The sequence below is a fragment of the Taudactylus pleione genome, unplaced genomic scaffold, assembly GCF_031769625.1.
Source record: "Taudactylus pleione unplaced genomic scaffold, aTauple2 ptg000041l, whole genome shotgun sequence".
NCBI classification, from domain to species: domain Eukaryota; kingdom Metazoa; phylum Chordata; class Amphibia; order Anura; family Myobatrachidae; genus Taudactylus; species Taudactylus pleione.
This window is the reverse complement of record NW_028284443.1, coordinates 54,327,977-54,353,611: the sequence shown is the minus strand read 5'-3', so window position 1 is coordinate 54,353,611 and position 25,635 is coordinate 54,327,977. Positions and strand designations below refer to the sequence as shown.

General features: G+C 46.8%; 1 protein-coding gene across 1 annotated transcript in view; it reads left to right on the top strand.

The window, feature by feature from the left end:
• The window catches only part of IPO5 (importin 5), a 98,425-nt gene that overhangs the window by 17,396 nt on the left and 55,394 nt on the right, over window positions 1-25,635 (top strand). Inside the window, exons 3-10 of the mRNA XM_088458816.1 lie at window positions 7,253-7,445; window positions 7,773-7,875; window positions 15,053-15,149; window positions 15,717-15,821; window positions 20,598-20,720; window positions 20,802-20,922; window positions 21,084-21,171; window positions 21,550-21,656. Coding sequence (XP_088314942.1) covers window positions 7,253-7,445; window positions 7,773-7,875; window positions 15,053-15,149; window positions 15,717-15,821; window positions 20,598-20,720; window positions 20,802-20,922; window positions 21,084-21,171; window positions 21,550-21,656 — 937 coding nt within the window. The remainder of the gene's footprint in view (window positions 1-7,252; window positions 7,446-7,772; window positions 7,876-15,052; window positions 15,150-15,716; window positions 15,822-20,597; window positions 20,721-20,801; window positions 20,923-21,083; window positions 21,172-21,549; window positions 21,657-25,635) is intronic.

The following is a 25,635-nucleotide window of genomic DNA, read 5'->3' as shown; positions in this document are numbered from 1 at the left end:
CCCAGCCAAGGCCATCAGTTTTTGTCGGTGCCCGGCCAGGTGTCGGCGCACATGTAGCAGAGTGGGGCTGTTACAGCCCCTGAAGACTTTCCAAAAGCAGCTGTGGCTGCACATCTAGAGCAGTACAGCATGGACAGTCTCTTCAGACGTCCATGCTGTCGCTCCTTCACCCCGCCAGTACCAGAATGTCGGTACCGATCCAGGGATGCTGGTGGGGGTCTGGGGTCACGGCTAGCGGTGACCCTGGACCACCCGGACTGTGGCCGGATCTAAGGGGACCAGGTAAGCGGCGGGTCCCGCGGAGGGGACCCGCCGGAAGACAGTCCTCAGTCCCCAGGCAGGGGGCTCCCTGGGGACTGGCTTGCGAGTGGAGCCAGGTATTAACCTGCGCTTCCACAAGCCCCAGGGACAGCGGCCCGCGACTGAGCGGAAAACGTCCGTTGTCCCTGGGGTTAAATGCATGCCAGGGGAGCGCGCCTTCCCTGTTTACAGCCGGCGCCTCCCCCAATGCACAGTGCCTCTCCACAGCGGTCTGGCGGGCTGTGTTCAGCATTCCTCCCCCGGGGCCCGCCTCCTCTCTGCTCCTCGGCCGCCATTTTATGAACAATGTGCAAGCGCTACTGTACGCTGATGACTGGTGGCTGTGTGGTCCGGGTCCCCCTGCATACCTCTCCTTCGAGCAACGTTAAGGTCAGTGTATGCTGCGCTGTTTCCTACCAGGCTCTGTGTCTGTGTAGTCGATCTCAGCGCTGGTAGTGCAGGAAGTTATTTCTGCATTGTATGTGACTTAAAGTTAGCGCTGTCTGCCTGTACTTTCACTTCTGACTGTCAGCCATATTTTCTATCCCTGTTTTTCCTCTGCTAAAGCCCTTCTGGTGCGGTGCTGCAGGGTCGTCATTGCTTCACTATTAAAGTATTTATTTGTGAGGAAAGTCACATACACTCCGTTACACTCATAATGTCTGAGAGTGAACGTGATTTTCCCCTACTGCTAAAGTGTACCACTTGTAATGTACTCATAGCGGAGGGTATTGTAACACTGGGAGTTTATGCAGGGTGTGTTTTCTAATATCACGCCCAGTTACTGTGTCTGCGCCTGTACAGGAACACCCTGGCCTTGTTGGGCTTGGGTCAACTGGCCACAACCCCTGCGTTGCCTCATAGGGGTTATCACGGCAGTCTGTTGGGTCCTCACCCATATAGGGGTTTCCCAGGATGCTGAGTGGCTCCCAGTCTCTCTTGCTCTCGCCCACCTATGTCTCGCATGAGCCTGCGTGTGTGTGTTCACGGTCCAATTCGGTACAGAACCTGTCGGCCGTGTTACATGGGGAGCCATCATTGCAGTCTGCTAAGCGGTCTGTAGTGTCTCAATGTTCTGCATGATGGTGATGTCATGACATTTGATAACTGACAATTTTTGACCTTTCAGACCAGAAGTCTAAGTCAAAAACATATATACCAAACCTTATACGGGCTGTCCGTGCGGTCTTGGTTATTGAGGATGGCAACCCCCCCGTGGCCAAAACTAAATAGACTCCTCCACAGTGGATTCTCATGTTACACGCCTAGTGTGGAGTACTACGTTACCATGCCCTCCATGCCTCCTTAAAGCATGCCACGGATCATTAGGTGGAAATATGCCTAAAATCCAGTTATTCCCTTGCTGGAGGGGCGTCCAGACGGCTATGGCCATGGGCTAGGTGTCCACAGCCATGGAGCGCTGGGCTGATAATTTGTAATTGTCTATGGACTCTGACTCGTCGCCTGAACTGGCGAAGTTGGTAGGCAATCCCAGAGACTCAGCCACGTATATTAATGAGGCAGCCGTTTCCAGAATCTCCTCGCCAGCCGTGGCAGTTCGCCGCTTCCTAGGGTTGCGCTCTTGGAAAGCGGATGCAGATTCCGAAATTGGTTTGGAATGCTTGCCCTTTAATGGACAGCTCCTTTTTGGCTCTGAATTGGACAACATTGTGGCTACTCTGGCAGCAGCTAAGTCTGCGTGTCTGCCATCGGCTCCGATCCCATCCGGGTCTGGTGCTTCATCCTTTCGGGCCTCTGGGGCCCAGGGTAAGTCCACAGTGCAGTCCTTTACTCAGCAGTCAACAGCCAGAATATCTGCCAAGCCAAACAAGCAGGCTTAGAGCACAAGACTTCCTACTCCCAGGTCGGATGATAAACCTTCAGCCTAAGGCCTCCCCTTGGGGGACCCCATAGTGGGAGGCCGGCTTCTTCAGTTTGCCTTGTGCTGGTATCTGACTACCATGGACACTTGGATCAGAGAAGTGGGGTCTCTGGGGTACGCCCTCTCATTTCGGCGTAGGCATCCCAGCCGGTTTTTCACTACAGATCTTCCATCTGTTAAGGCCATGGAACTCCAGAAGAGCTGCACTCTATGCTCCGGGGTGGAGTTATAGTAGCTGTTTCGTTATCCCAGCAGGGAACGGGATATTACTCGATTCTCTTTCTGGTACACAAACCCAATGGGTTTTCCCGGCCAAAACCTCAGGTCCCTAGACAAGTCTTGAGGTTCTTCGGTTAAGGATACAGACCCTCTGTTCCATTATATTGGCAATGGGACCTAGGGATTTCATTGTGTCTCTGGACACTTGTGAAGCCTACCTTCATATACCTATTATCTTGGCGCAACAGCAATTCCTCGGGTTTGTGATGTTAAGCCGCCATTTCCTGTTCAGGCACTGCCCTTTACTCTGGCCACTGCGCCTCGAGTATTTACCATACTCATGGCGGTTATGGCAGCCCACCTTCGAATGCAGGGGGTCCGCCTGTTGTCCTATCTGGACTACCTCATGTTAGCAGGGTTTCCAGAAATCCTTCAGTGCCATCTGCACCTAACAATATCTGTGCTGCACAATTATGACTAGCTGATAAACTGAGAGAAGTCCTACCTGGGTCCCTTACTGAGGATGCTCCATTTCGGAGCCCTGTTCGTCTTTCAACACCAGGGGATCTTTTTGACAAAGGACAATATCTCTACGTTACAGACGTTGCCTTCGCAGCCGACAAGTGTCTGTGCACTCAACAATGCGGTTACTGGGTTCCATGGTGTCGATGTTCGACTTGGTGGAATATGCCCAGTTCCACTCCAGACCTCTGCTGCAGCTAATCCTCAACGGATAGAATGGGTTGCCCAATCGGTTAAAAACACAGATGATTGTGCTTTCCCCCGTGGTCCGTCTGTCTCTAGCCTGGTGGCTACTAACTGCTCCCCAGACAGGGTGCGCCCCTTTTCAACTGCGGACTGGGTCCTTCTAATGATGGGCGCCAGTCTCCAGGGCTGGGAAGCAGTGACGGGTCCACACTTCGTTCAGGGACGGTGGACGCCAACAGAATCTGCATTTCCAATAAATCCCTTGGGACTTCGGCCAGTATTCAAAATTCTCCAGCAGATAACACGTCTTCCACGGACTGTCCGTGCAGGTACAGTCAGACGACGCCATCACGATGACTTGCATAGACCGCCCGGGGGGGAAACTGAAGTCGGGCAGTTCTGACAGAAGTGTCCCGCATTCTAGCTTGGGCAGAGGCCAATCTCCCTGCCATAATTCGGCAATGTTCATGCCAGGAGGCCTCAACTGGGGTGCAGACTTTCTCAGCCGTCAAGACGTGCATCCAGGGGAATGATCTCTTCACCAGAAAGTATTTCACCAACTGGTGAACAAATGGGTTTTTTTTTCAGAAAAAGACCTCATGTCCTCCTGACACAACAACAAGCTGCCTGTGTACGGTTCAATCACAGAAGACGAAGGGGCTCTTCTGGTGGACGTGCCGTGAGCCAGGTGGACCTTCAGGTTTGCGTATCTGTTCCCTCCGCTTTCCCTTCTTCCTCGAATTACTCGCAAATTCAAGCAAGAAGGTGACACGCTTCTGCTCATAGCTCCAGCGTGGGCCATACGGCACTGGTTCTCAGATCTTTTGGGTCTCTCAGTTGACACCCCTATATTGTTGCCTCTGCATACGGACCTGTTGTCTCAGGGTCCTTTCCAGCACCCGGACCTCGGTCGTCTGGCTTTGACCACATGGCTGTTAAGTCAGCCCTCTTAAGGTCCAGGGTTTTTTTTCCAGCTCTGTTAACACCATGCTCATAGCTCGGAAACCTACTTCTGCTGGGATTTACCACCGGGTGAGGCATACTTTCTTTAAATGGTGTCGTCCTAGAGGTTCTGAACCTCAGGTCCTTAGGATATCCAGGGTTTTCGCTTTCCTACAAACGGGCTTAGATCACGGTCTTCGCCTTACCTCACTGAAGGTGCAACTTTCTCCCCGGTCAGTCTAGTTTCAGCGTAGGATTGCTACACTTCCTAATGTCTACACCTTGATGCAAGGTGTACTTCGTATTCAGCCTCCCTTCGTCCCGCCAGTGGCTCCTTGGGATTTGGCTGTGGTCCTGAGGGCTCTCCAAGGACTGCCATTGAAACCTCTGGGCTCAGTGGCTTTCAAATGGCTTACAGCTAAGACTGTTTCTTCTGTCCATTACTTCGGCCAGAAGGGTGTCAGATTTGGGGCTTCTCAAGTCCTCCCTTTCTGATTTTTCATAAAGACAGGGCAGGGCTTCGCACTCACCCTGTTTTTCTACCTAAGTTGGTATCTAGTTTCCACATTTAATTAGGAAATCCTAGTACCAGCCTTTAATTCCTCAGTCCTCTCTGCTGGTGAGGCCTCTTTGGATGTGGTATGTGCTATAAGGATTTATGTTGACCGTACCAGTTCCTTTAGGAAATCGGACTCCCTTTTTTGTCCTCTATGGTTTCCATAGGATAGGTTGACCTGCCACTAAACTTTTGGCAGGATTGATTCGCATGGCCATTTCTCAGGCTTACATTCATAAGGGCCTTCTTAGACCAACCTCTCGTAATCCTCACTCTACTTGGTCCGTGGGTCCTTCGTGGGCAGTTCGCCGTGGTGCCTCAGCTGTTCAGCTTTGCAAGGCAGCCACGTGGTCTTCTGTCCATACCTTAGGTATTATGCATTTCCTGACTTCGCCTCTCAGGATGCTTCCTTCAGGCGGCAGATTCTCCTTCCAACGCAGGAGCGTCCCCTCCCTTAAAAGGATACTGCTTTGGGACATCCCCAAGGTATCCTGTGGATACCCTATGGACCCTAAAGTAGAAAATAAGAGAGATGGTAAGAACTTACCCTTGTTAACTCTATTTCTACGAAGTCCATAGGGTTCCACAGGACTCCCGCCCTGTCGCACCTGTACTGCAGATGGGCTTTAATCTGGTCACCGGTTTTTCCGTCTCCTACTAGTGAGAAGGTGTATCTTCTGTGTTCCAGACTTTCTTCTCTCTTTTCTTTGTTCTCCTCCTCCGGCCTATGGCTTGTTACAAAACTGATGGCCTTGGCTGGGGGGCGGGGTATAGAGTAGTGACCCCAGTGCATCCTGGGAGGCTAAAGTTTTAACTCTGTGGTGCCTGATGCTGCTGCTGTGTCGCCTATACCCAAGGTATCCTGTGGAACCATATGGACTTCGTAGAAATAGAGATAACAAGGGTAAGTTCTTACCATATCTCTTATTTTTGGGGATTTCTGCTCGCACCCCAGGTAAGTTGCGAGAAGAAAGCCTTCAGTTGGGCTTAACAGTGCGCTGAATTGAATAGCTCCGGGAGCTCCTTCCCGGCAGTATTCACTTCGCATTGAATTGAGCCCATTGTTGTACAGCAGTGTTTCCCAACCTCTGTCCTCAAAGCACACTAACAGTTTAGGTTTGTGATATTCATGCTTGATCACAGATGGTTAAATCAAAATAACGGAGGTACTACTTAAGACACGTGCTCAACTATGGCCAACCTTAAAACCTGGACTCTTAGTGTTCCTCAAGGACAGTGGTTGGGAACCCCTGTTGTATCAGCAACTGTTTCTGGATCTAAAGCTGAATTTCAGTCAAGCTGAACCATTTAAGTGGTATTGTCCATCTTGCAATTCCACATTGAACTTAAAGGGGATAGGACATGCCTGTGACACAAGATATAGTCTCTTGTAATATAGAATTGTAAAGAACCACATCAGACCTCCACTGAATCTGATCCGTTATCAAGTCTTAAATGTAGAAAACCAGATCCCAATATATTGAAATATTGCAAGCTTCCTTTAAGAAATGAAAGGCTTATATAGGAAAGTACTTGTTTTAGCGCACCTCTACGTGACCGATCCAAATGAAGCCCTTGGTGGGGAAGGTGGGAAGTGGTGTTGACGATGAATCCGGGACAACCCATTCCAAGAGAGAATACGATTTCAACGAACCGCCCCCTTTGGTTGTATAACCGAACGCCTCTTCCCCCTTTGTATTTTATCTTGTCTTTAGATAGAGTACTGAAGTTTGTTGTTTTTCTTCTTCTTTAGTAGTGTTAAGATTTTCTTAGTGTGCCTGCAAAGAAGCTCACCGAAAAGAAGTTGGCATAATTACATACCTTGAAGTCTTCACTTGTAGTCCATAGCCCTCCCTGTATTCTACTTGGGTACATCCCATAGTAAAGGCTGCCATGGAGGGATGAAGTGGAAAACAGCAGATTATACTAACTGATAATTCTGTTTCTTCTAAGGACTCCATGGCCGCCAAGCAACCCCCCCCCCCCCCCCCCCCCCCTAGTTTTTTTTTTTTTTTTTTTCTAGTAAGATAGCAAGGAGAGACACAAAGACAAGAGGGTAGAGGAGATTATATCCACTAGGCAGTATTCTCCCCAGGGCCTTTCATGGGTGCACTGCCTGGCATTTTGCTTGCACCGCCCAGATAACATCAGGCACCCAGGGAAAGCATGACTTGCGCAATAATCCTACTGTGCGCTGGCATGAGGTAGCAGTGTGTGCCATGAGCAACAGATCACTGCACAAAGCTGTTCCCACCAAAAGAAAGGTTCCCAACATAGGCCCCTCTCTCCACAAGTCCACACTGTCTCTATCCTGGTACTCCCTGCACTATAGGCAAGCTATGCAGGCACGGCCTCCCCCTCTCCTACCGGGAGATTACTAAACAGCATGAGAGATACCGGGTAAGGGTGCACTATGTGCTGCTGCTCATCTCCTGCTCCGTGATACCGGCTACATCTCCCTGTGAGTTCTCGCTCACTGTTTTGCAAAAAGAAAAAAAAATCCCAACCAATGACACACATGGATGGATTTAAGATTTACGTGACTGTCATTCGCAACTGGATTTAGACTTCTCCAGTATGTTCATTCTGATTTGTGGTATTTTCTATAGTTACTCTGCCTAACCTTATTTTGGGTTATATTTCAGACAAGACAGATGGCAGCCGTCCTATTGCGACGACTCCTGTCATCCTCCTTTGAAGAAGTCTATCCATCCCTCCCTACTGAAGTCCAGAATGCCATTAAAAGTGAACTACTGCTTGTCATTCAGTTGGAAGCTCAGTCCAATATGAGGAAAAAGATATGTGACATTGTTGCAGAATTGGCTAGAAATTTAATTGGTAAGGCCAAGAATATATGTGCGGATACATTTTATGTAATTGAAATAAATACTGCACTTTTTCAGGACTTTCCTGTTTATTGAAGAATAGCAACTGTATTTTCAGTTTTGCTTTCCTTTTTGTGGGAATCTCATCTCTACTGCATTTCACTGTAAGCCAAGAAATCTCATAGGTTTCCTAATTTAATGGATTATGTTTTGTGGATCTAACTGCTGCTTCTTATACCAATCTCGTATAGAATATCAGTAACCACTCAATGCAAACCTATGCTCTCTTTATCCTATTTATAACTTGGCTTGCATTAAGATTTCACCACTCTCTTATCAGATGATGATGGCAATAATCAGTGGCCTGAAGCCTTGAAGTTCTTATTTGATTCTGTGAGCTCTCAGGATGTTGGACTGCGTGAGTCTGCCCTGCACATCTTCTGGTACTTTGTGTGTTTATTCTTTTCTCAGTGAAATACTTTACTCACTTTGGGGGAGATTCAATTCACCGGTAGTTGAATAGCCCTGGGAGGGAGCTCCCGGAGCTATTCAATTCACTGCGACGTTTATACGACTGGAAGCAGTTAAATTGGAAAATGCCGGTTCTTGCGACTTAACCTGGGTGTTTAGTTGAGTACCGGCATTCTCAGACTAAAGTGCCATCCGCGAGGCTGTTAGCGCCGTGCTAAGTTGGAATCAGCATTGTGGCGGGCACATTAGTTGGATTTCTCCTCGCATGCTCAGGACGGTGCAAGGTTAAACAGCGAGCTGGAGTTGAATCGCCCCTTTAAGTCATGCTGTCTGTGTTTTTCCCATATTAAGGTGCTTGAGCACTTCCCTTACCCCAATTCTATCAAATTTGACAACTTGTTCATTATTTTGTAAGTCTACAGGTTGGACAGATGGGTTCAATGAAAATGATCTGTTTTATAGCTGTTGCTTTCCTTACAACTGTGCTATGTGACAGCATACAAAATAAAGGCACCGTATTGCTCTCCTGCTGCCCAATGTGTGTCTGCACTGTTATACAGACGCGGCCATGAGAAGTGTTACAGGTGGGGACGATGGCCTGATGCTATTTCACGGTATACACACCTGTAATAAATTACCCACAGTCGCCATGTATAGATACAATGTTACTCAATATATCTCTCTATGTCAAATATTAATTTGTACATCTATATTAATGTGATCGATATGAAGTCCAATACAAATATAATGAATTTTTACCACCCCTTTCTACTTCAGGGTCCATAGGGTATCCACAGGATACCTTGGGGGTATAGGCGATGGCGGCAGACATCCAGGCACCACAGAGTTAAAAACGTCTCCATCCTCCCAGGATGCACTGGGGTCCCTCTCCTATACCCCGCCCCCGAGCCTCAGGCACTCAGTTTTCGTTGGTGCCTGGCCGAAGTCAGATGCACCGTACAGAGTGGGGGTCTGCAGGCCCCTGAAGTTCTTCAATGCAGCTGTGGCTGCACATCTAACGAGCAGACAACATGGACCGTCTGTACTGACGTCCATGTCGTCGCTCCTACACCCCGCTGGTACCAGAATGCCGGTACTGATCCGGGGATGCTGGTGGGTGACTGGGGTCACAGCTAGCGGTGGCCCCGGTTGCCCGGACTTTGCCTGGATTTACGGGGGTTCAGGTAAGCGGCAAAGTCCCGCGGTGGGTCCCAGCCAAATAGCACAGTCCTTAGTCCCCAGGCAGGGGGCTCCCTGGGGACTGGCTGCAGTATGGAACCAGGCTACTGATCCCTGCGCTTTCCACTACCCCCTGGGACTGAGGACTGGACAGAAAAAGTAAATTTCCAGCATCCCAGGGGTTAAATGCATGCCAGGGGAGCGCGCTTTACCTGCTAAGCAGCCTGCGCCTCCCCCTCTGCACACGGCCTCTCCACAAGGTGGTTAGGCGCCTGCATGCGCTTCGCCCCCGGACCGGCCCTCCCTCTGCTCCTCGGTGGCCATTTTAATACATGTGGCAAACGCTGCTGGAAGCTGTTAACGCGGGCATCGTGGTCTGGGTCCCCCTGCATATCTCTCCTCCGGTGCAAGGTCAGTGTATGCAGCGCTGTTTCCTACCAGGCTGAGGTCTGGTTAGTTGATGAAGCGCAGATACTGCAGGGTTTTCAATATTCTGCATTGTATGTGACTTTGGGCTAGCGCGGCTGTCTGTTACTTTCACATACTGTCAGCTATTTTCCCTATCCCTGTTTTTCTTCTCTGCTAACAAGCCCTTGCGGTGCGGTGTTGCACGGGGGATTTATACCTCACTATACAACTTGTTGTGAAGTGCGGTGGTCACATACAGCTCCGGGTCACACACTCAGTATGTCTGACAGTGAGCACGATTTCCCCATTCTGCCTAAGTGTACTGTATGCAAGGTACCATTGGCAGAGGGTGATGGTAACTGATGGATTATGTAAGGCGTGCCTGCGGTTGGCACGGCCGACTTCTGTCACTACACTTGTGCAGGAGCTACCATGGGCTTGTTTTGCTACGGCACTTACTATCCTGGTGGGCCAGTTAACGACAACCCCTGCGTGTCCCCAGATGGGGGTCTCACAGCAGTCTATGGTGTTGTCCCCTATGCAGGGGTTTCCTACACAGTTAATAGTACCTCAGAGTTTCCTGTTGTCGCCCCCTCAGGTCATCCATGAACCTGCGTGGGCTAATTCACTGTCTACCTCAGTACAAAAGCTATCAGAGATGTTACAGGGCGAGTCGTCTGTGCGGGCGCAGAAGCGTCAGCTGCAACCTCATCAAGATCAGGATGCTGTGACGACAGATGATGGCTCATACGTGCGGTGCGCACGGCCTTGGTTATTGAGGATGACTCTCCTCATGTAACTAAATAAAAATATGCCTTTTTCAAGGATATTAAAAGTGATGCTACGGTGTTTCCCCTATCTGATCAGCTAGTGGATCATTTAGAGGAGGCGTGGAAAACGCCGGGTAAGCGTTACCAGCCCCCTAGACGGTTTGCGGTGGCATACCCTTTTGCAGATAATTTTGCAAAATGGGATAACCCGCCACAGGTGGATTCACACGTCTAGTAAAGAGTGCTACGTTGCCTATGCCCTCTTTGTCCTCCTTAAAGGATCCAACGGATCGCAGGGTAGAAATATGTTTGAAAATGATTTATTCCCTTGCAGGAGGTGTCAGACCGGCTTTGGCCGTGTGATGGGTGGCAAAGCTATGGAGCACTGGGCTGATACCTTGGAGGCATCCCTGGACCCAGACTCGTCACCTGAACAGGTGGAGTTGGTGGGTAATTTAAGGGACTCAGCTACCTTCATTAATGAGGCAGCTTTAGATATGGGCCTCATGGCGTCCAAGATCTCCTCGGCAGCAGTGGCGGCTCGTCGTATCCCGTTCTTGGAAGGCGGATGCTGATTCCAAAAAGGGTTTGGAGGGGTTACCCTTCAATGGAGAAGTGCTGTTTGGCCCTGATCTAGACAAAATTGTGGATACTTCGGCAGCATCTAAGTCTGCGTGTCTGTCTTCCACTACTGTCCCATCAGGAGTTGGTTCTTCGTCCTTTCGGCCCTACAGAACGCAGAACAGACCCAGGGTACAGTCCTTTCCTAGAGGACTGCTGCCAAGAAACCTGCAAAGCCCAGGAAGCAGGCCTGGAGTACCAGACATCCCATTCCCAAGTCCGATGACAAACCTTCGGCCTGACGGGACAGGCCTCTCTTTGGGGGACCTCAAAGTGGGAGGCCGACTTCTGAAATTCGCCCAAAGCTGGTGTCTGACCACTTCAGACACATGGGTCAGAGAAGTGGTCTCTCAGGGGTACGCCCTCTCCTTCCGCAGGAGGCCTCCCAGCCGATTTTTCACCATGGGCCTTCCGTCCAATCAGGACAAGGCCCGGGAACTCAAGAAGGTAATGCACTCGATGCTCCAGAATGGAGTTATAGTGCCAGTTCCTTTGTCTCAGAAGGGATTGGGGTATTACTCTAATCTTTTTCTGGTGCAGAAACCCGATAGGTCCTATCGGCCAATACTCAACCTCAAATCCCTCAACAAATTTCTGAGGGTTCCTCGGTTCAGGATGGAGACCCTGCATTCCATTATTTTAGCAATGGAACCTGGGGATTTCATGGTGTCGTTGGATATTCAGGATTCTTACCTGCATATCTCTGTTGTCCCAGCACACCAGTGCTTCCTCAGATTTGCAGTGGTCAAGGACCACTTCCAGTTTCAGGCTCTGCCCTTCGGTCTGGTTACAGCACCTCGGGTGTTCACCAAAGTTATGGCCGTCATGGCAGCCCACCTGCGGTTGCAGGGAGTCCGCCTGTTACCTTATCTGGCGAATCTCCTGTTACTGGCGGAGTCCTCAGAGAAACTTCAGCGCCATCTGCAACTAACAGTCTCGGCTGGCTGATAAATTGGTCCTCCATGGTACCATCACAGAGGATGCTTCATCTAGGAGCTCTGTTGGATTCCCAACATCAGAGGATCTTGGTGACGGGAGGAAAGTTCTCTGCGTTACAGGCAAAGGTCCCTCTTTGCCTGCAGAGTCGCCGGGTGTCTATTCAGTCGGCAATGAGGTTACTGGGATCCATGGTATCTATGTTCGACATGGTGGAGTTTGCCCAGTTTCACTCAAGACCTCTGCAGAAGCTGATCCTCTCCGGATGGAATGGGTCGCCCCAAAGGATAAAGACACAGACTATGGTGCTTTCCCCGGAGGTGCGATTATCTCTGGCCTGGTGGCTAGACGCCTCACGACGGATGCCAGTCTCCGAGGCTGGGGAGCGGTGATGGGTCCACATTTCTTTCAGGGAAGGTGGACATCGGTAGAAGCTGCTCTTCCAATAAACATATTGGAACTGCGGGCAGTATTCAAGACTCTCCAGCAAGCAAGACAGGTCCTGCAGGGTAAACCTGTGCAGGTACAGTTGGACAACGCCACCACGGCGGCATACATAAACCGCCAAGGAGGGAATCGCAGTCATGCGGCTCTGACAGAGGTGTCCCGCATTCTAGTATGGGCGGAAAAGCATCTCACCGCAATATCAGCAGTGTTCATACCAGGTGTTCTCAGCCGTCAAGACGTGCATCCAGGAGAGTGGTCTCTTCACCAGGAGTTGTCAGCTACTGGTGAACAAGTGGGGCCTTCCAGAGATGGATCTCATGGCCTCACGACACAACAACAAACTGCCAATGTTCGGGTCAAGAACAAAAGACGCAAAGGCTTGTCTAGTGGACGCTCTGGCGGTCAAGTGGACCTTCCAGTATGCGTACCTCTTCCCTCCGTTCTCCCTTCTTCCTCGATTGATACGCAAATTCAAGCAAGAAGGCGGCACGCTACTGCTGATTGCTCCAGCGTGGCCCAGGCGGCACTGGTACACGGATCTTCAGAGTCTCTCAGTGGACACTCCGCTGTTGCCTCAACGTCGGGATCCTTGCCTTCATCCGGACCTGAGTCGGCTGTCTTTGACGGCGTGGTAATTGAGACTGCCCTCTTGAGGTCCAGAGGTTTCTCCAGTTCGGTGGTCAACACCATGCTGAGAGCTCGGAAGCCTTCATCTGCCAACATCTACCAGAGTGTGGCGGGCTTTCTTCCAGTGGTGTCGCACTAGAGGTTATGCTCCTCAGGTGTTCAGATTGTCCAGGGTTTTGGCCTTCTTACAGGCGGGTTTAGACCAGGGTCTTCGTCTAGCTTCCCTAAAGGTACAGGTGTCTGCACTTTCAGTGTGGTTTCATCGTAGGATTGCTATGCTTCCTGATGTCCGTACCTTTATGCAAAGGGTGCTTCTTATTCAGCCTCCCTTTGTTCCACCTGTGGCACCATGGGATCTGGCTGTGGTCTTGAAGACTCTTCAAGGACCGCCATTTGAACAACTGGGCTCAGTGGATTTGAAATGGCTAACCATTAAGACTGTATTCCTTCTGGCTATTACTTCGGCCAGAAGGGTTTCGGAATTGGGAGCGCTCTCATGTAGACCTCCATTTCTAATTTTTCATAGAAACAGTGCTGTGCTGTGCACTCGTCCTGGGTTTCTTCCAAAGGTGGTATCTAGTTTCCATATCAACGAGGAAATTATTGTACCATCGTTTACTTCAGTGGACCTTTTGGTTGGTGAGGCCACCTTGGATGTGGTGCGGGCCTTGAAAATCTATGTGGATTGCACTTCTGTCTGTTGGAAGTCAGACTTTTTGTCCTTTGTGGCTTCCACAAAAGAGGTTGGCCTGCCACTAAAGAAACATTGGCAGGATGGATTCGACTGGCTATCTCTGAAGCTTTTGCTCACGATGGCCTTCCTGTTCCATCTTCTGTTAAGGCTCATTCCACTAGGTCTGTGGGTCCTTCGTGGGCAGCTCGATGTGGCGCCTCAGCTGTTCAGCTTTGCAAGGCGGCCACGTGGTCATCTGTCCATACTTTCGTACGGTATTATGCTTTTGATACCTACGCCTCTCAGGATGCTTCCTTCGGGCGACAGATTCTCCTCTCAGCACAGGAGCGTCCCCACCCTTGAAGCATACTGCTTTGGGACATCCCCAAGGTATCCTGTGGTACCCTATGGACCCTGAAGTAGAAAATGAGATAGGGTAAGAACTTACCCTTGTTATCTCTATTTCTACGAACTCCATAGGGTTCCACAGGACTCCTGCCCTGTCGCACCTGTACTGCAGATGGGCTGTGATTTTGGTCACCGGTTTTTCCATCTCCCTCTGGTGAGAATGATTCTTGTGTGTTCCAGACTTTCTTCTCTCTCTCTCTATCCTCCTTCGGCCTATGGCTTGTGACGAAACTGAGTGCCTGAGGCTCGGGGGCGGGGTATAGGAGAGGGACCCCGGTGCATCCTGGGAGGATGGAGAAGTTTTTAACTCTGTGGTGCCTGGATGTCTGCCGCCATCGCCTATACCCCCCAAGGTATCCTGTGGAACCCTATGGACTTCGTAGAAATAGAGATAACAAGGGTAAGTTCTTACCATATCTCATATTATTCTTTTCACTCTAATTATGTTTTACTACTTTAGTTTTCAACACTACAAATATATATATTCCCTTTTCTGAGTAATTTGCTGTTTGTTAATATAGTTATATAATTAATGTCTTGTTAAGTTATTGTTGGGTGTTTATTCGCAGTAACCGGCATTATCTGACTACAGTGCCAGCCGCAAGGCTGTTACTGCCACGCTAAGCCGGAAAATGGCATCGAGGATCGACACTTAAATTGGATTTCTGCTTGCACCTCAGGAGGGCATGAGCAGAAATCCTGTAGTAGGACTCAACAGCGTGGTGAATTGAATAGCTCCAGGAACTCCCTTCCCGAGGCTATTCAGCATCATGCTGAATTGACTCTCCCAATTGTTACATGAAAAAAATCAGGCTTCAGTTAGTAGTAAGTTATATTAGATTCTTTATCATTATAAATATACACTTGTAAATATACTTGGTTCTCCTGTCCCTATGTTTCTGTAGTCTATTTTGGGCTCAGTGAGCTGAGAAGTGCTTAACCAGCAGTGAAAGTAAGTTTCTACCAGAACCCTTTGTCGTAGACCTGTAGTTTCATATGAAGGCCCTGATATCTGATCTATGTTTTTATATGTAGCACCTAAAGGAATTAAGTTGTCTAACCATGCTTAAATTTTCTCAGGAACTTCCCTGGTATATTTGGAAATCAGCAACAACATTACCTAGAAGTAATCAAAAGAATGCTTGTACAGTGCATGCAGGACCAAAATAATCCTGGGGTAACTATCCACTTCTATATAATATGCAGTATGCTGTTTCAGAAATGTAGTATTTCACAGTGGCTGCTTTATGTAGTTAGTATATATTAAGGACATGTTTCTGTGATATTTCAAACAATTATGATTTGAGAATGACTATGCTAATGTTTTTAAACTGTTACAATATATATTAAGTTATGTAATTAAAGGCCTTATGTTGTAAAATCCACTCTCCCCGTCCTTAAATTTCCCAAACATTTTACACCACAAAGTACAAATTGTAGAAGTGGTAACAGGTCTCTTAAAGCTACACTACCTCCTGTTACTTATTGCCCCTCTAGGCTATGTGATACCTCCTTGTAGGTGATGGTTTTGGCATGATGTGTATTGCCAGGCTTTATAACTGTTCTATACTTCACATAGTAGCTATTAGGTTTGTGTTTAACTATGACAATCTTGCATGTTCCTCAAATTTTTTTTTTGTTTCTTGAAATGCTTTGCATAGTGTACTTCTGATCCAATTCAGGCTGTTACTAATAATGCGTTTCTGGCATATATTCTTTATCATGCTGTTCTTTCCACTTATAGATCAGGACACTATCTGCTAGAGCTGCTGGTGCATTTGTCTTGGCCAATGAACACAATATTCCATTGCTAAAGCACTTTGCAGACTTATTACCTGGCATCTTGCAGGTAAGATCATAGTGAACCTTTTAATTTTGTATTTGTATGGTCTTTAATACCTTTAGGTCACTTAAAATGCAGATCGTTTTAAAATGGCTCCTCTTTTTAATTTAATTGTCATTTAATATTCATTTGAATTACCTGTTAAAATAAGTGAATTCACTTACACATTGAAGCACAGTGTGTTCTTTTTTGGCTATATATAGAAAGAGATATATAGATACATATACCCACAGCTATAACCTTAAAACCACGTGTCTAATATTGTTTAGCTCCCACCTCGTGCTGCCAAAACAGCACTGACCATCGAGGCATAGGCTCCACAGGACCTCTGAATGTGTCCTGTGGTTTGTGGCACAGACGTTGGCATCAGAACTTTTAAGTCCTTTAACTTGAGGGGTGGTGACTCCATGGCTGACTTGTTTTTCCAGCACATTCCACAGATGCTCAGTTGGCTTTAGATCTGGGATATTTGGAGCCCAAGTCAACACCTTGAACGCTTTGGTATTCCTGGACCTTTTAAGTATTTGCTATGTTGCCCACTATATATATTCTCATTCTCTCACGAAATTACATAGGATCCGCAATAAGTCGCAGACCCATGTATTTTCTCTGCCGTGATCGGGAGAAAAACACCATATCGGAGATTTGGTTTCACCTGCCAGGGGCTGATGAAGCAAAATCCCTGATATGTGCCGCCTTTGGGGCTAATTGAATAGCCCCAGACGAGATAATTAGCCGCAGTGATTTACCTCGGCTAATTGGATACCCCCCTAAGCGGCTGATTCAGCATTGCTGAACGCAGATTCCCGATTATCTGGATTTGCGCTGGACCCCTTCTGTGAGAGTGCCGAATGGGACCCATTCAGCAAAATCACACGCAGCCCCTTCGATGCCTCGGTCTGATTGACAGGCAGAGGCCTTTAAGGCAGGGTCGGCTGGAGTTACTGGAAACTGGGTCGTGTCCGCCCCATTTTCAGGGAGTGGCAATGCCAGGAGCTGCGCAGATGGATGCAGTTTCCAGGCCTCGCAAGCCTGCCAGCCTGGGTAAGCTGAGGCTTACTTAGCTGGCCGGAGGCCCAGTGCCGTACACCATCGCGAGCACCGATGATTGCAATGGTGATCCCAGTCTGTGACCTTGGTAGCAGTTCTGGGGCCGCAAATGCAGCAGGGGGTGTCATACACCTCCCTCCTGCTGCAGCATTTGCAAGGATGGAATTGCAAAGCTGCCTGCTGCTTTGCAAATCCTTCCGATGCTGAATCACCCCCTAAGTCTGGATTTAATATGAACTTGCATGAGTCATTAAAGTTTGACACTTGCAAGACTGAGGTTAAAAGGATACTTTTTAAGCTTTCACACAGGTTTTTAGCAGATAGTCCATTTCCACTTGAGCCAACCCTGGAACCTGTGTAATTAAGTGTCCCTCATTTCGGCCTAGGTTTGAACCTCATGTGTCCCAGGTGAGGTTCAAACATAGACAAAAACCTAATCCTGATCAAACTACACCACCCTGCCAAATTTGGTGTAGCTAGGTCTAGCATCATAATGTACAGACAGTTTGGTTATTAAACTGGTTGTAGTGGCAGTGTGCTTCTTTCCCCTATTAATGTGCAACTAGAGCCAGGTTAGGAGCTACTGATACAGGGTCCATGACTGACTTCCAGAAATTTTACTGATTCTTGACTACACCCCAAAGGCATAATCCTACAGCGCTGGGAGCTGGTGTTTGCTCAGCTCCATTGCAGCAGGTTGCTTCCTGGAAATCTGTGGAAGCAGTGCGCTTTACGGATTCTCGAAAATCTGTATTTCTCTTTTGGAGGGTCCTCAGGCATTGCTGCTTTCTAGGTCCTAATTAAGGAATTGGAGTGTGACAGCCAAACAGCACTGGACCTTCCATCATTTTGCTCCTCCAGGGTTTTTTGAGAACAAAAAAAATAAAAATCTTCCTAAATAGGCACTACTTAGTTTATGCAATGTACAGCAATGGCCAAAAGTTTTGAGAATAACACAAGTATTGATTTTCACAAAGTTTGCTGCTTCCGTGTTTTTAGACCTTTTTGTCAGATGTTACTATGGTATATTGAAGCAAAATTACAAGCATTTCATAAGTGTCGGAGGCTTTTATTGACAATGACATTAAGTTTATGAGAGTCAATATTTGCAGTGTTGACCCTTCTTTTTCAAGACCTCTGCAATCCGCCCGGGCATGCTGTCAATCAACTTCTGGGCCACATACTGACTGATGGCCGCCCATTCTTGCCTAACCAATGCTTGGAGTTTGTTAGAATTTGTGGGTTTTTGTTTGTCTCTTGAGGATTGACCACAAGTTCTCAATGGGATTAAGGTCTGGGGAATTTCCTGGCCATGGACCCAAAATTTCGACCCAATCTTTTCTTTCCCGAGCCACTTAGTTGTCACTTTTGCCTTATGACAAGGTGCTCCATCATGCTGGAAAAGGCATTGTTTGTCACCAAACTGTTCTTAAATGGTTGGGAGAAGTTGCTCTTGGAGGATGTTTGGAACCATTCTTTATTCATGGCTGTGTTCTTAGCCAAGGGAGTGGGATCACTCGCAACCCCCACACATGAATGGTCTCAGGATGGTTTACTGTTGGCATGACGCAGGACTGACAGTAGCGCTCCTTTCCTTCCCTGGACAAGCGTTTTTCCAGATGCCCCAAACAATCTGAAAGGGGATTCATCAGAGAAAATAACTTTTCCCCAGTCCTCAACAGTCCAGTCCCTGTACCTTTTGCAGAATATCAGTCTGTCCCTGATGTTTTTCCTGGAGGGACATGGATTTTTTGCTGCCCTTCTTGACACCAGGCCATCCTCCAAAAGTGTTCGTCCTGTGTCATGCCAACAGTAAAGCATCCTGAGACCATTCATGTGTGGGGTCGCTTCTCAGCCAAGGGAATGGGATCACTCACATTTTTGCTTAAGAATACAGCCATGAATAAATAATAGTACCAAAAACATCCTCCAAGAGCAACTTTTCCCAACCATCCAAGAACAGTTTGGTGACTAACAATGCCTTTTCCAGCATGATGCAGCACCTTGCCATAAGGCAAAAGTGATAAGTGACTCGGGGAACAAAATATCGAAATTTTGGGTCCATGGCCAAGAAACTCCCCAGACCTTAATCCCATTGAGAACTTGTGGTCAATCCTCAAGAGGCGGGCAGTGATTGTGCTGAGCGAAAAAAAATGATTCTCAGGGACCCCTCACTTTAAAAAAAATTAGGGTCCTACTCCACAATTTCTGCGTCCCATCCCAATTTATGCTTTTGAGCTTCCCATATGTCATTAGACCATCCCACATGCCCTATACATACTGTATAGTATGGAAAGTCACACTCATTTTGAGTTAAGAACAGAGAGGGGGGCTAAGGGCAGACAGCAGTTGGGACAGTGCTGGTGTTGGGGGCAGTTGGCAGCTTGGGCAATAATCACATAAAATTGTTGAAATTAGATAAATCCATAAATATCAACGAGCAATATAAAATCATGTGGGTCAATAATAGTGCAGAAATCTCAATAAATATGAAACTCAATAATACCAGCTATGTAATGCACAGCTGTTCTGATGTCTATGTGGGTTAGTAAGCTCAAGCAAGCTTTTTTCAGCTGCTAAATCACCTCAGCATTTAAGGGCCTGATTTAGAGATGTACGCAATGCTGATTTTTAACTTGGCTCAAGCGATTTTTTTTTTTTTTTGCTACTGTTCATGCATATAAGCCGCACTGTGCACATGCAGCGATTGTCTTGCTATTCCGCACACACAGAACCGATTTGCAAAGTTAGTGACAGGTAGTCAGCTTTTGGGGGAGGTAACGGGGTGTTTAGAAAAACGCAGGCATGTCTGACTGTTTAAACGCCATTACATGGGCGTGCATTAATTAGCCATTGCTAATTCCTATGTAGCATGAGAGGCATGTGTGCTGTGATTAAGTGGTGACCCGGCCACAGTAAATTAGAACTGATCTGCTGTCCGGGTAGCCTGTGTGTAAACAATGACAGCGTGATCAGGCTGAAAGGAGCCGCTGGGGAGGTGATGTGTGGGTGAATCCCACTATATCACCGGTGATGCTGTGCTGACTACACGCCTGGTGCCTCTCAGCTGAAAAGTAATGCAGCTAGTGGTAAGGCTTAAAGAACCAGGAGATCCACATGACAGACTGGAGAATGCTGCCATTCCACAGACAACACTAGGGGAGAAGCTAGACATTTTTTCAGCCAATGCGGGAGGCGTTCAGTGGAGGCTGCCAGCAGCGATTGGCTGGGGAGACACTGAGGAATGCCAGATGTCAGTGAGTCATAGCGCGTCCTGCAGGACCCGATCATTTTTAAAAACTGGGTCCCTCACTCCCTGTAGAGTGTAAAAACTTGCTATAGCGTGAATTTTGCGATCACTGGTGGGTGACCAAACAAACACACAAATTCTGACAGACTCCAAGCAATTGGTTAGGCAAGAATGGGCGGCCATCAGTCAGTATATGGTTCAGAAGTTGATTGACAGCATGCCCGGGGGAATTGCAGAGGTCTTGAAAAAGAAGGGTCAACACTGCAAATATTGACTCTCATAAACTTAATGTCATTGTCAATAAAAGCCTCTGACACTTATGAAATGCTTGTAATTTTGCTTCAATATACCATAGTAACATCTGACAAAAAGGTCTAAAAACACGGAAGCAGCAAACTTTGTGCAAACTGTTTTTTGGGTATGTAAAGTTGATTCATTTGCTTTTAGTGCGTTTTATGTATATATCTTTCTGCTCTGTTTAGTCTGTTAATGAATCCTGCTATCAGAATGATGACTCAGTCCTGAAGTCACTGGTGGAAATTGCAGATACGGTTCCTAAGTATTTGAGACCCCACCTGGAAGCAACATTGCAACTAAGCTTGAAGGTACGAATATATCCAAAAAAATACATTGTTGTCACATCTGAAAAATACATTAAGCCAAGCTTTACTTTTCTTTTCATGTAGCTTTGCGCAGACACCACTTTAAGCAACATGCAGAGACAGTTGGCGCTTGAGGTTATTGTCACCCTTTCTGAGACTGCAGCAGCAATGCTAAGGAAGCATACTAGTATTGTTGCCCAGGGCAGTAAGTAATCTTTGATTATCTGCAGTTGAGTAAAAGCTAAAGGACTGTTTAATATATATTAGGAAGTTGATTAATGTGTGTAGCTCCAAGAATCATGTCCTGTTCATTGAAATACTTAGTTTAAGATCAGAACTTAATAAATATTTTGTTTTCCCCCTCAGTACCGCAGATGTTGGCAATGATGGTAGATTTGGAAGAAGATGAAGATTGGTCAAATGCAGATGAGCTGGAAGATGATGATTTTGACAGGTATTCTATATGCATGCAATAAGCATTTTTGGGTAATCGCAGCGTTTTCTTTTTAAATACATAAATCTAGCATGGCTATAAAGTCAGGTGTTTTTACTCTAAACCCTAATAAATTAAAGTTGTCTCCACCATACATTTTACAGGGCCAACCTAGTAATTGCAGAATATAATCCTTTTCATGTTTGTCTAGCTCAGGAGTAGGCAACCTGTGGCACTCCAGCTACCCAGGTTTGCTTTTAGGGCATACTAAAACTGACACTGCACGCTGGGATGTATATTCCACAACAGCTGTAGTGCCACACGTTGCCTACCCTGAGTCTGTCTTTTTGTAAATGGCTCCTTTAACCTGTACCCCAATCATCTGTTCCCTTAATTCAGCAATGCCGTGGCTGGTGAAAGTGCCCTGGACAGAATGGCCTGCGGTCTGGGTGGAAAGATTGTGCTCCCCATGATCAAGGAGCACATCATGCAGATGCTACAGAACCGTAAGTTTTGTTTTTTGTTTTTTTTCAAAGTTGATATTCAAAGGACATTCAAGCAGTTTAATTGCATTTAAACTTTTAACATTAATCTTTGCAGTTGCGTTAGTGCACCTTGAATGTACTAATGTCTATCTTGAATGTTCTAATGTTTAATGGCTAACTTTTTGAGAGTTATGTAAGTTAAGGTTTTAGGTTTAAACTGTAGTTTCAAAAGTAATACTTAATTGTGTAACTTGCCGTTGTACAATTTGTACTTTTATCTGTACTTGCTTTATTATGTTTTAATATGCAAATATTACTTTAACTTCCTGGCGCTGAAGAATTTGCGCCTTAAAATAATAATGAAGGGTAACATAGCCATTACAGCCTTTGTAGTAATTTTATAATGCATCAAAGGCAAAAAATAGGGCAGTTGTCCTTTTAAATGGCACTTGCCAGACAGTTATTTCTTACTGGGGATCCATGAATCCCTTTAAAAAACTGCAGGTGTCTCTTACCGTTTACACGCTGTTACATGGGCGTGCATAAATTAGCCATTGCTACCTCCTACACAGCACGAGAGCTCTCTGCATGTCTGGAGAGACGCTGTATTAGAGACAGGTCAGACCTTCCACAAGGGCTGCATAGCTGGTCAGTGTTACCAATATTTACGCTGGTACGTGACATCGGATGCAGATGAGATGACTAAGCTTTGGAACAATTAGCATGTTTTCGCAGCTGTGGTCCGTGCAAAATCGCAAATGGCAATCGCATTAGTGCATTATCTCTGAATCAGGCTCTCACTGTTCCAATATGAGTACATTCACATTGATTAAACTGGGTCCACACAATTGTTAAGCCCACTGATATTAGTATAGATTATGCTTAAAAGTTAATGCACCAAGGTCCATTAGTGGTGAAAAATTTATTGTAATGCTAATGAATTCCCACTGTTGGTCAGTGAAAACTGAATGCAGTAAGAAAGAAAAATGAGTTAATAAAATAACATAATGTGAACTGTTTGTTCTCACCCTCACCAGACTCACAGGTCAGCTGTCCTAGCAGTATTCCCAGCTGCATAACCCTTCAGAGCCCAGAATCAATGCAGGGTAGACACTGCACCAGCCTCAGTAGAGTAACATGTGTGCTGTTGTTAAGCCACAGTATATTACAATTGTTTAGATGTCCAGCCTCTGTGTAAACACTCACAGCGTTATGATAAATGGAGTGGCTGGTGAGAAGATCATGAGTGGGTGAATCCCACACTATCACCAGAGAAACTGTGTGCTGACTAGCTGTGCTTTGTGCATGCTTACGGCCTGGTAGCTCTCAGCTGGGATATAATGCCGCTGGTGGTGAGGCAGAACTAGGAACAGAAACCGCAAAACTCCTGTTAAGAGCAAAGATCCACGTGGGTCAGAAACATTTCCAAAAGATTCACGTGGGTCAGAACCTTCTGTACTCAAGCATGGATATCCATGTTTTAAGGATATCCATGCTTGAATACAGAAGGTTAATTAAAATTGACAGATGTACTAATTAAGTCACTTGTGCAAGCCTGGATATCCTTAAAACATGGACTGTAGTGGTGGAGTTTAGGAACATCTGTCTTATGGGGTGGTCCTGGTATGCAGTGGTTATTACTTACCAAAAGTGATCCAAGGAAGGTCAACCGTTGACAGGGTCATGGGCACCCAAGGATTTTTGGTGTGGGCAGCGAAGATTAGCCAGTCTCATCCTATTGCACAGAAGAGCTACTGTAGCATAATTTGCTGAAAACGTACATTCTGGATATGATAGAAAGGTGTCAGAAGCGTGCTGTGTATGGATTGGTCAGAGTGCCCAAGCTGACCCCTGTCCACCGCCGAAAGATTGTACAATGGGCGTGTGAGCATCAGAACTAGACCATAGAGCAATGAAAGAAGGTGGCCAGGTTTGATAACTACGTTTTCTTTGACATCATGTGAACGGCCGTGTGCGTGTGCGTCGTGAAGAGATTGCACCAGAAAGCACTTTGGGAAGAAGGCAAGTGTGATGATCTGGGCAATGTTCTGCTTGGAATCCTTGGATTCTGTTCATGTGGGTGTTACTTTGACACATTCCACCTATCTAAACATTGTTCTGTATCAAGTACAGCCATGGCCAAAAGTGTTGAGAATGACAAGTATTACTTTTCACAAAGTTTGCTGCCTCATTGTTTTTAGACCTTTTTGTCAACCCTACACATGAATGGTCTTGGACTGCTGAGGACTGGGGTAAAGTTAATTTCTATAATGAATCCCCTTTCAGATTGTTTGGGGTATCTGGAAAAACGCTTGTCCGGAGAAGGAAAGGTGAGTGCTACCATCAGTCCTGTGCCATGCCAACAGTAAAGCATTTTGAGACCATTCATGTGTGGGGTTGCTTCTCAGCCAAGTGAGTGGGCTCACTCTCAATGTCGCCTAAGAACACAGCCATGAATAAAGAATGGTATCAAAACATCCTCCAAGAGCAACTACTCCCAACCATCCAAGCACAGTTTGGTGACGAACAATGCCTTTTCCAGCATGATGGAGCACCTTGCCATAAGGCAAAAGTGATAACTAAGTGGCTCGGGAAACAAAACATTGAAATTTTGGGTCCATGGCCAGGAAACTCATCAGACCTTATTCCCATTGAGAACTTGTGGTCAATCCTCAAGAGGTGGGTGGACAAACAAAAACCCACAAATTCTGACAGACTCCAATTGATTAGGCAAGAATGGGCGGCCATCAGTATGCGGCCCAGAAGTTGATTGACAGCATGCCAGGGTGAATTGCAGAGGTCTTGAAAAAGAAGGATCAACACTGCAAATATTGACTCTTTGCATAAACTTGATGTAATGGTCAATAAAAACCTTTGACACTTATGAAATGCTTGTAATTTTACTTCAGTATACCATAGTAACATCAGACAAAACTTTGTGAAAACCAATACTTGTGTCATTCTCAGAACTTTTGGCCATGGCTGTACACTCCTTCACTGCCATTAGAGAATGCCAATGCCATGGCCTCCTTCAGCAGTATGATGCTCACTGCAAAAATTGTTTAGGAATGGTTTGCGAAACATGACGAGTTGAAGGCCTTAACTTGGCCTCCTAATTCCCCAGATCTCAATCTGAATGAGCATCTGTGAGATGTTCTGGAAAAATAAATCAGAGCCTTGAAGGCCCCACCTTGCAATTACATACTTAATCTGCTGCTAACGTCTTGGTGCCAGATACCACAGGACACCTTCAGAAGTCTTGTGGTGGAGTCCATGTCTCGACAGGTCAGAGCTGTTTCTGCAGCACGAGGGGATCTACACAATATTAGGCAGGTGGTTTTATTGTTATGGCTGATCAGTGTATATATCACCTTTATTTATGTTGCAACATAATTGGTTTCTTGAACCTTGTTGAATAGAGCTTCATCCAGGAGTTAGGCACTTAAATTGAATCTGCACCCCCACCCCCTCTCCCCCTCTGCCACCATTCCTAGCTCAATGTGGTATGGTCTTTATATTGGGAATCCATCTGCGCAGGTAGTGACTGGGGGACCCTGTGTGGCTGCTGTTTTTGGGTGTGGCTCTGCAGACAGTAGGTCATGTTCCAGGGGGCCTGATTCCAAGCGAGTGCTTTCTTTATAAGGAAAATAATTTTAGAGTGGTTAGCCCCGGTTACAGGGGCTAACCACTCGGGAACATGGTGCTAGACCTCCGTTGCTCAGTGGCTAGGGTTGGGCTGGCTAGTCTATCAGCTGTGTACACTAGGGACATTCTGGTCTTTAGGGAGACCTATCCTCCTTCTAGGCATTAACCATGTCAAGTAGGAGGAGCTAATCTCTGGCAGACACCACAATGTCTTTGGTGAGCCTGCCAGAAATAACTGCACATACAATCTGTTTCTTGCACCTGCTTTTCCACGCAGGGTCATATTTTCACAACTAGTCTTCCAGGAGACAAGACAAAGACTAGCTCTGAAGGGGCCATTCAGTATTTTGTGTAC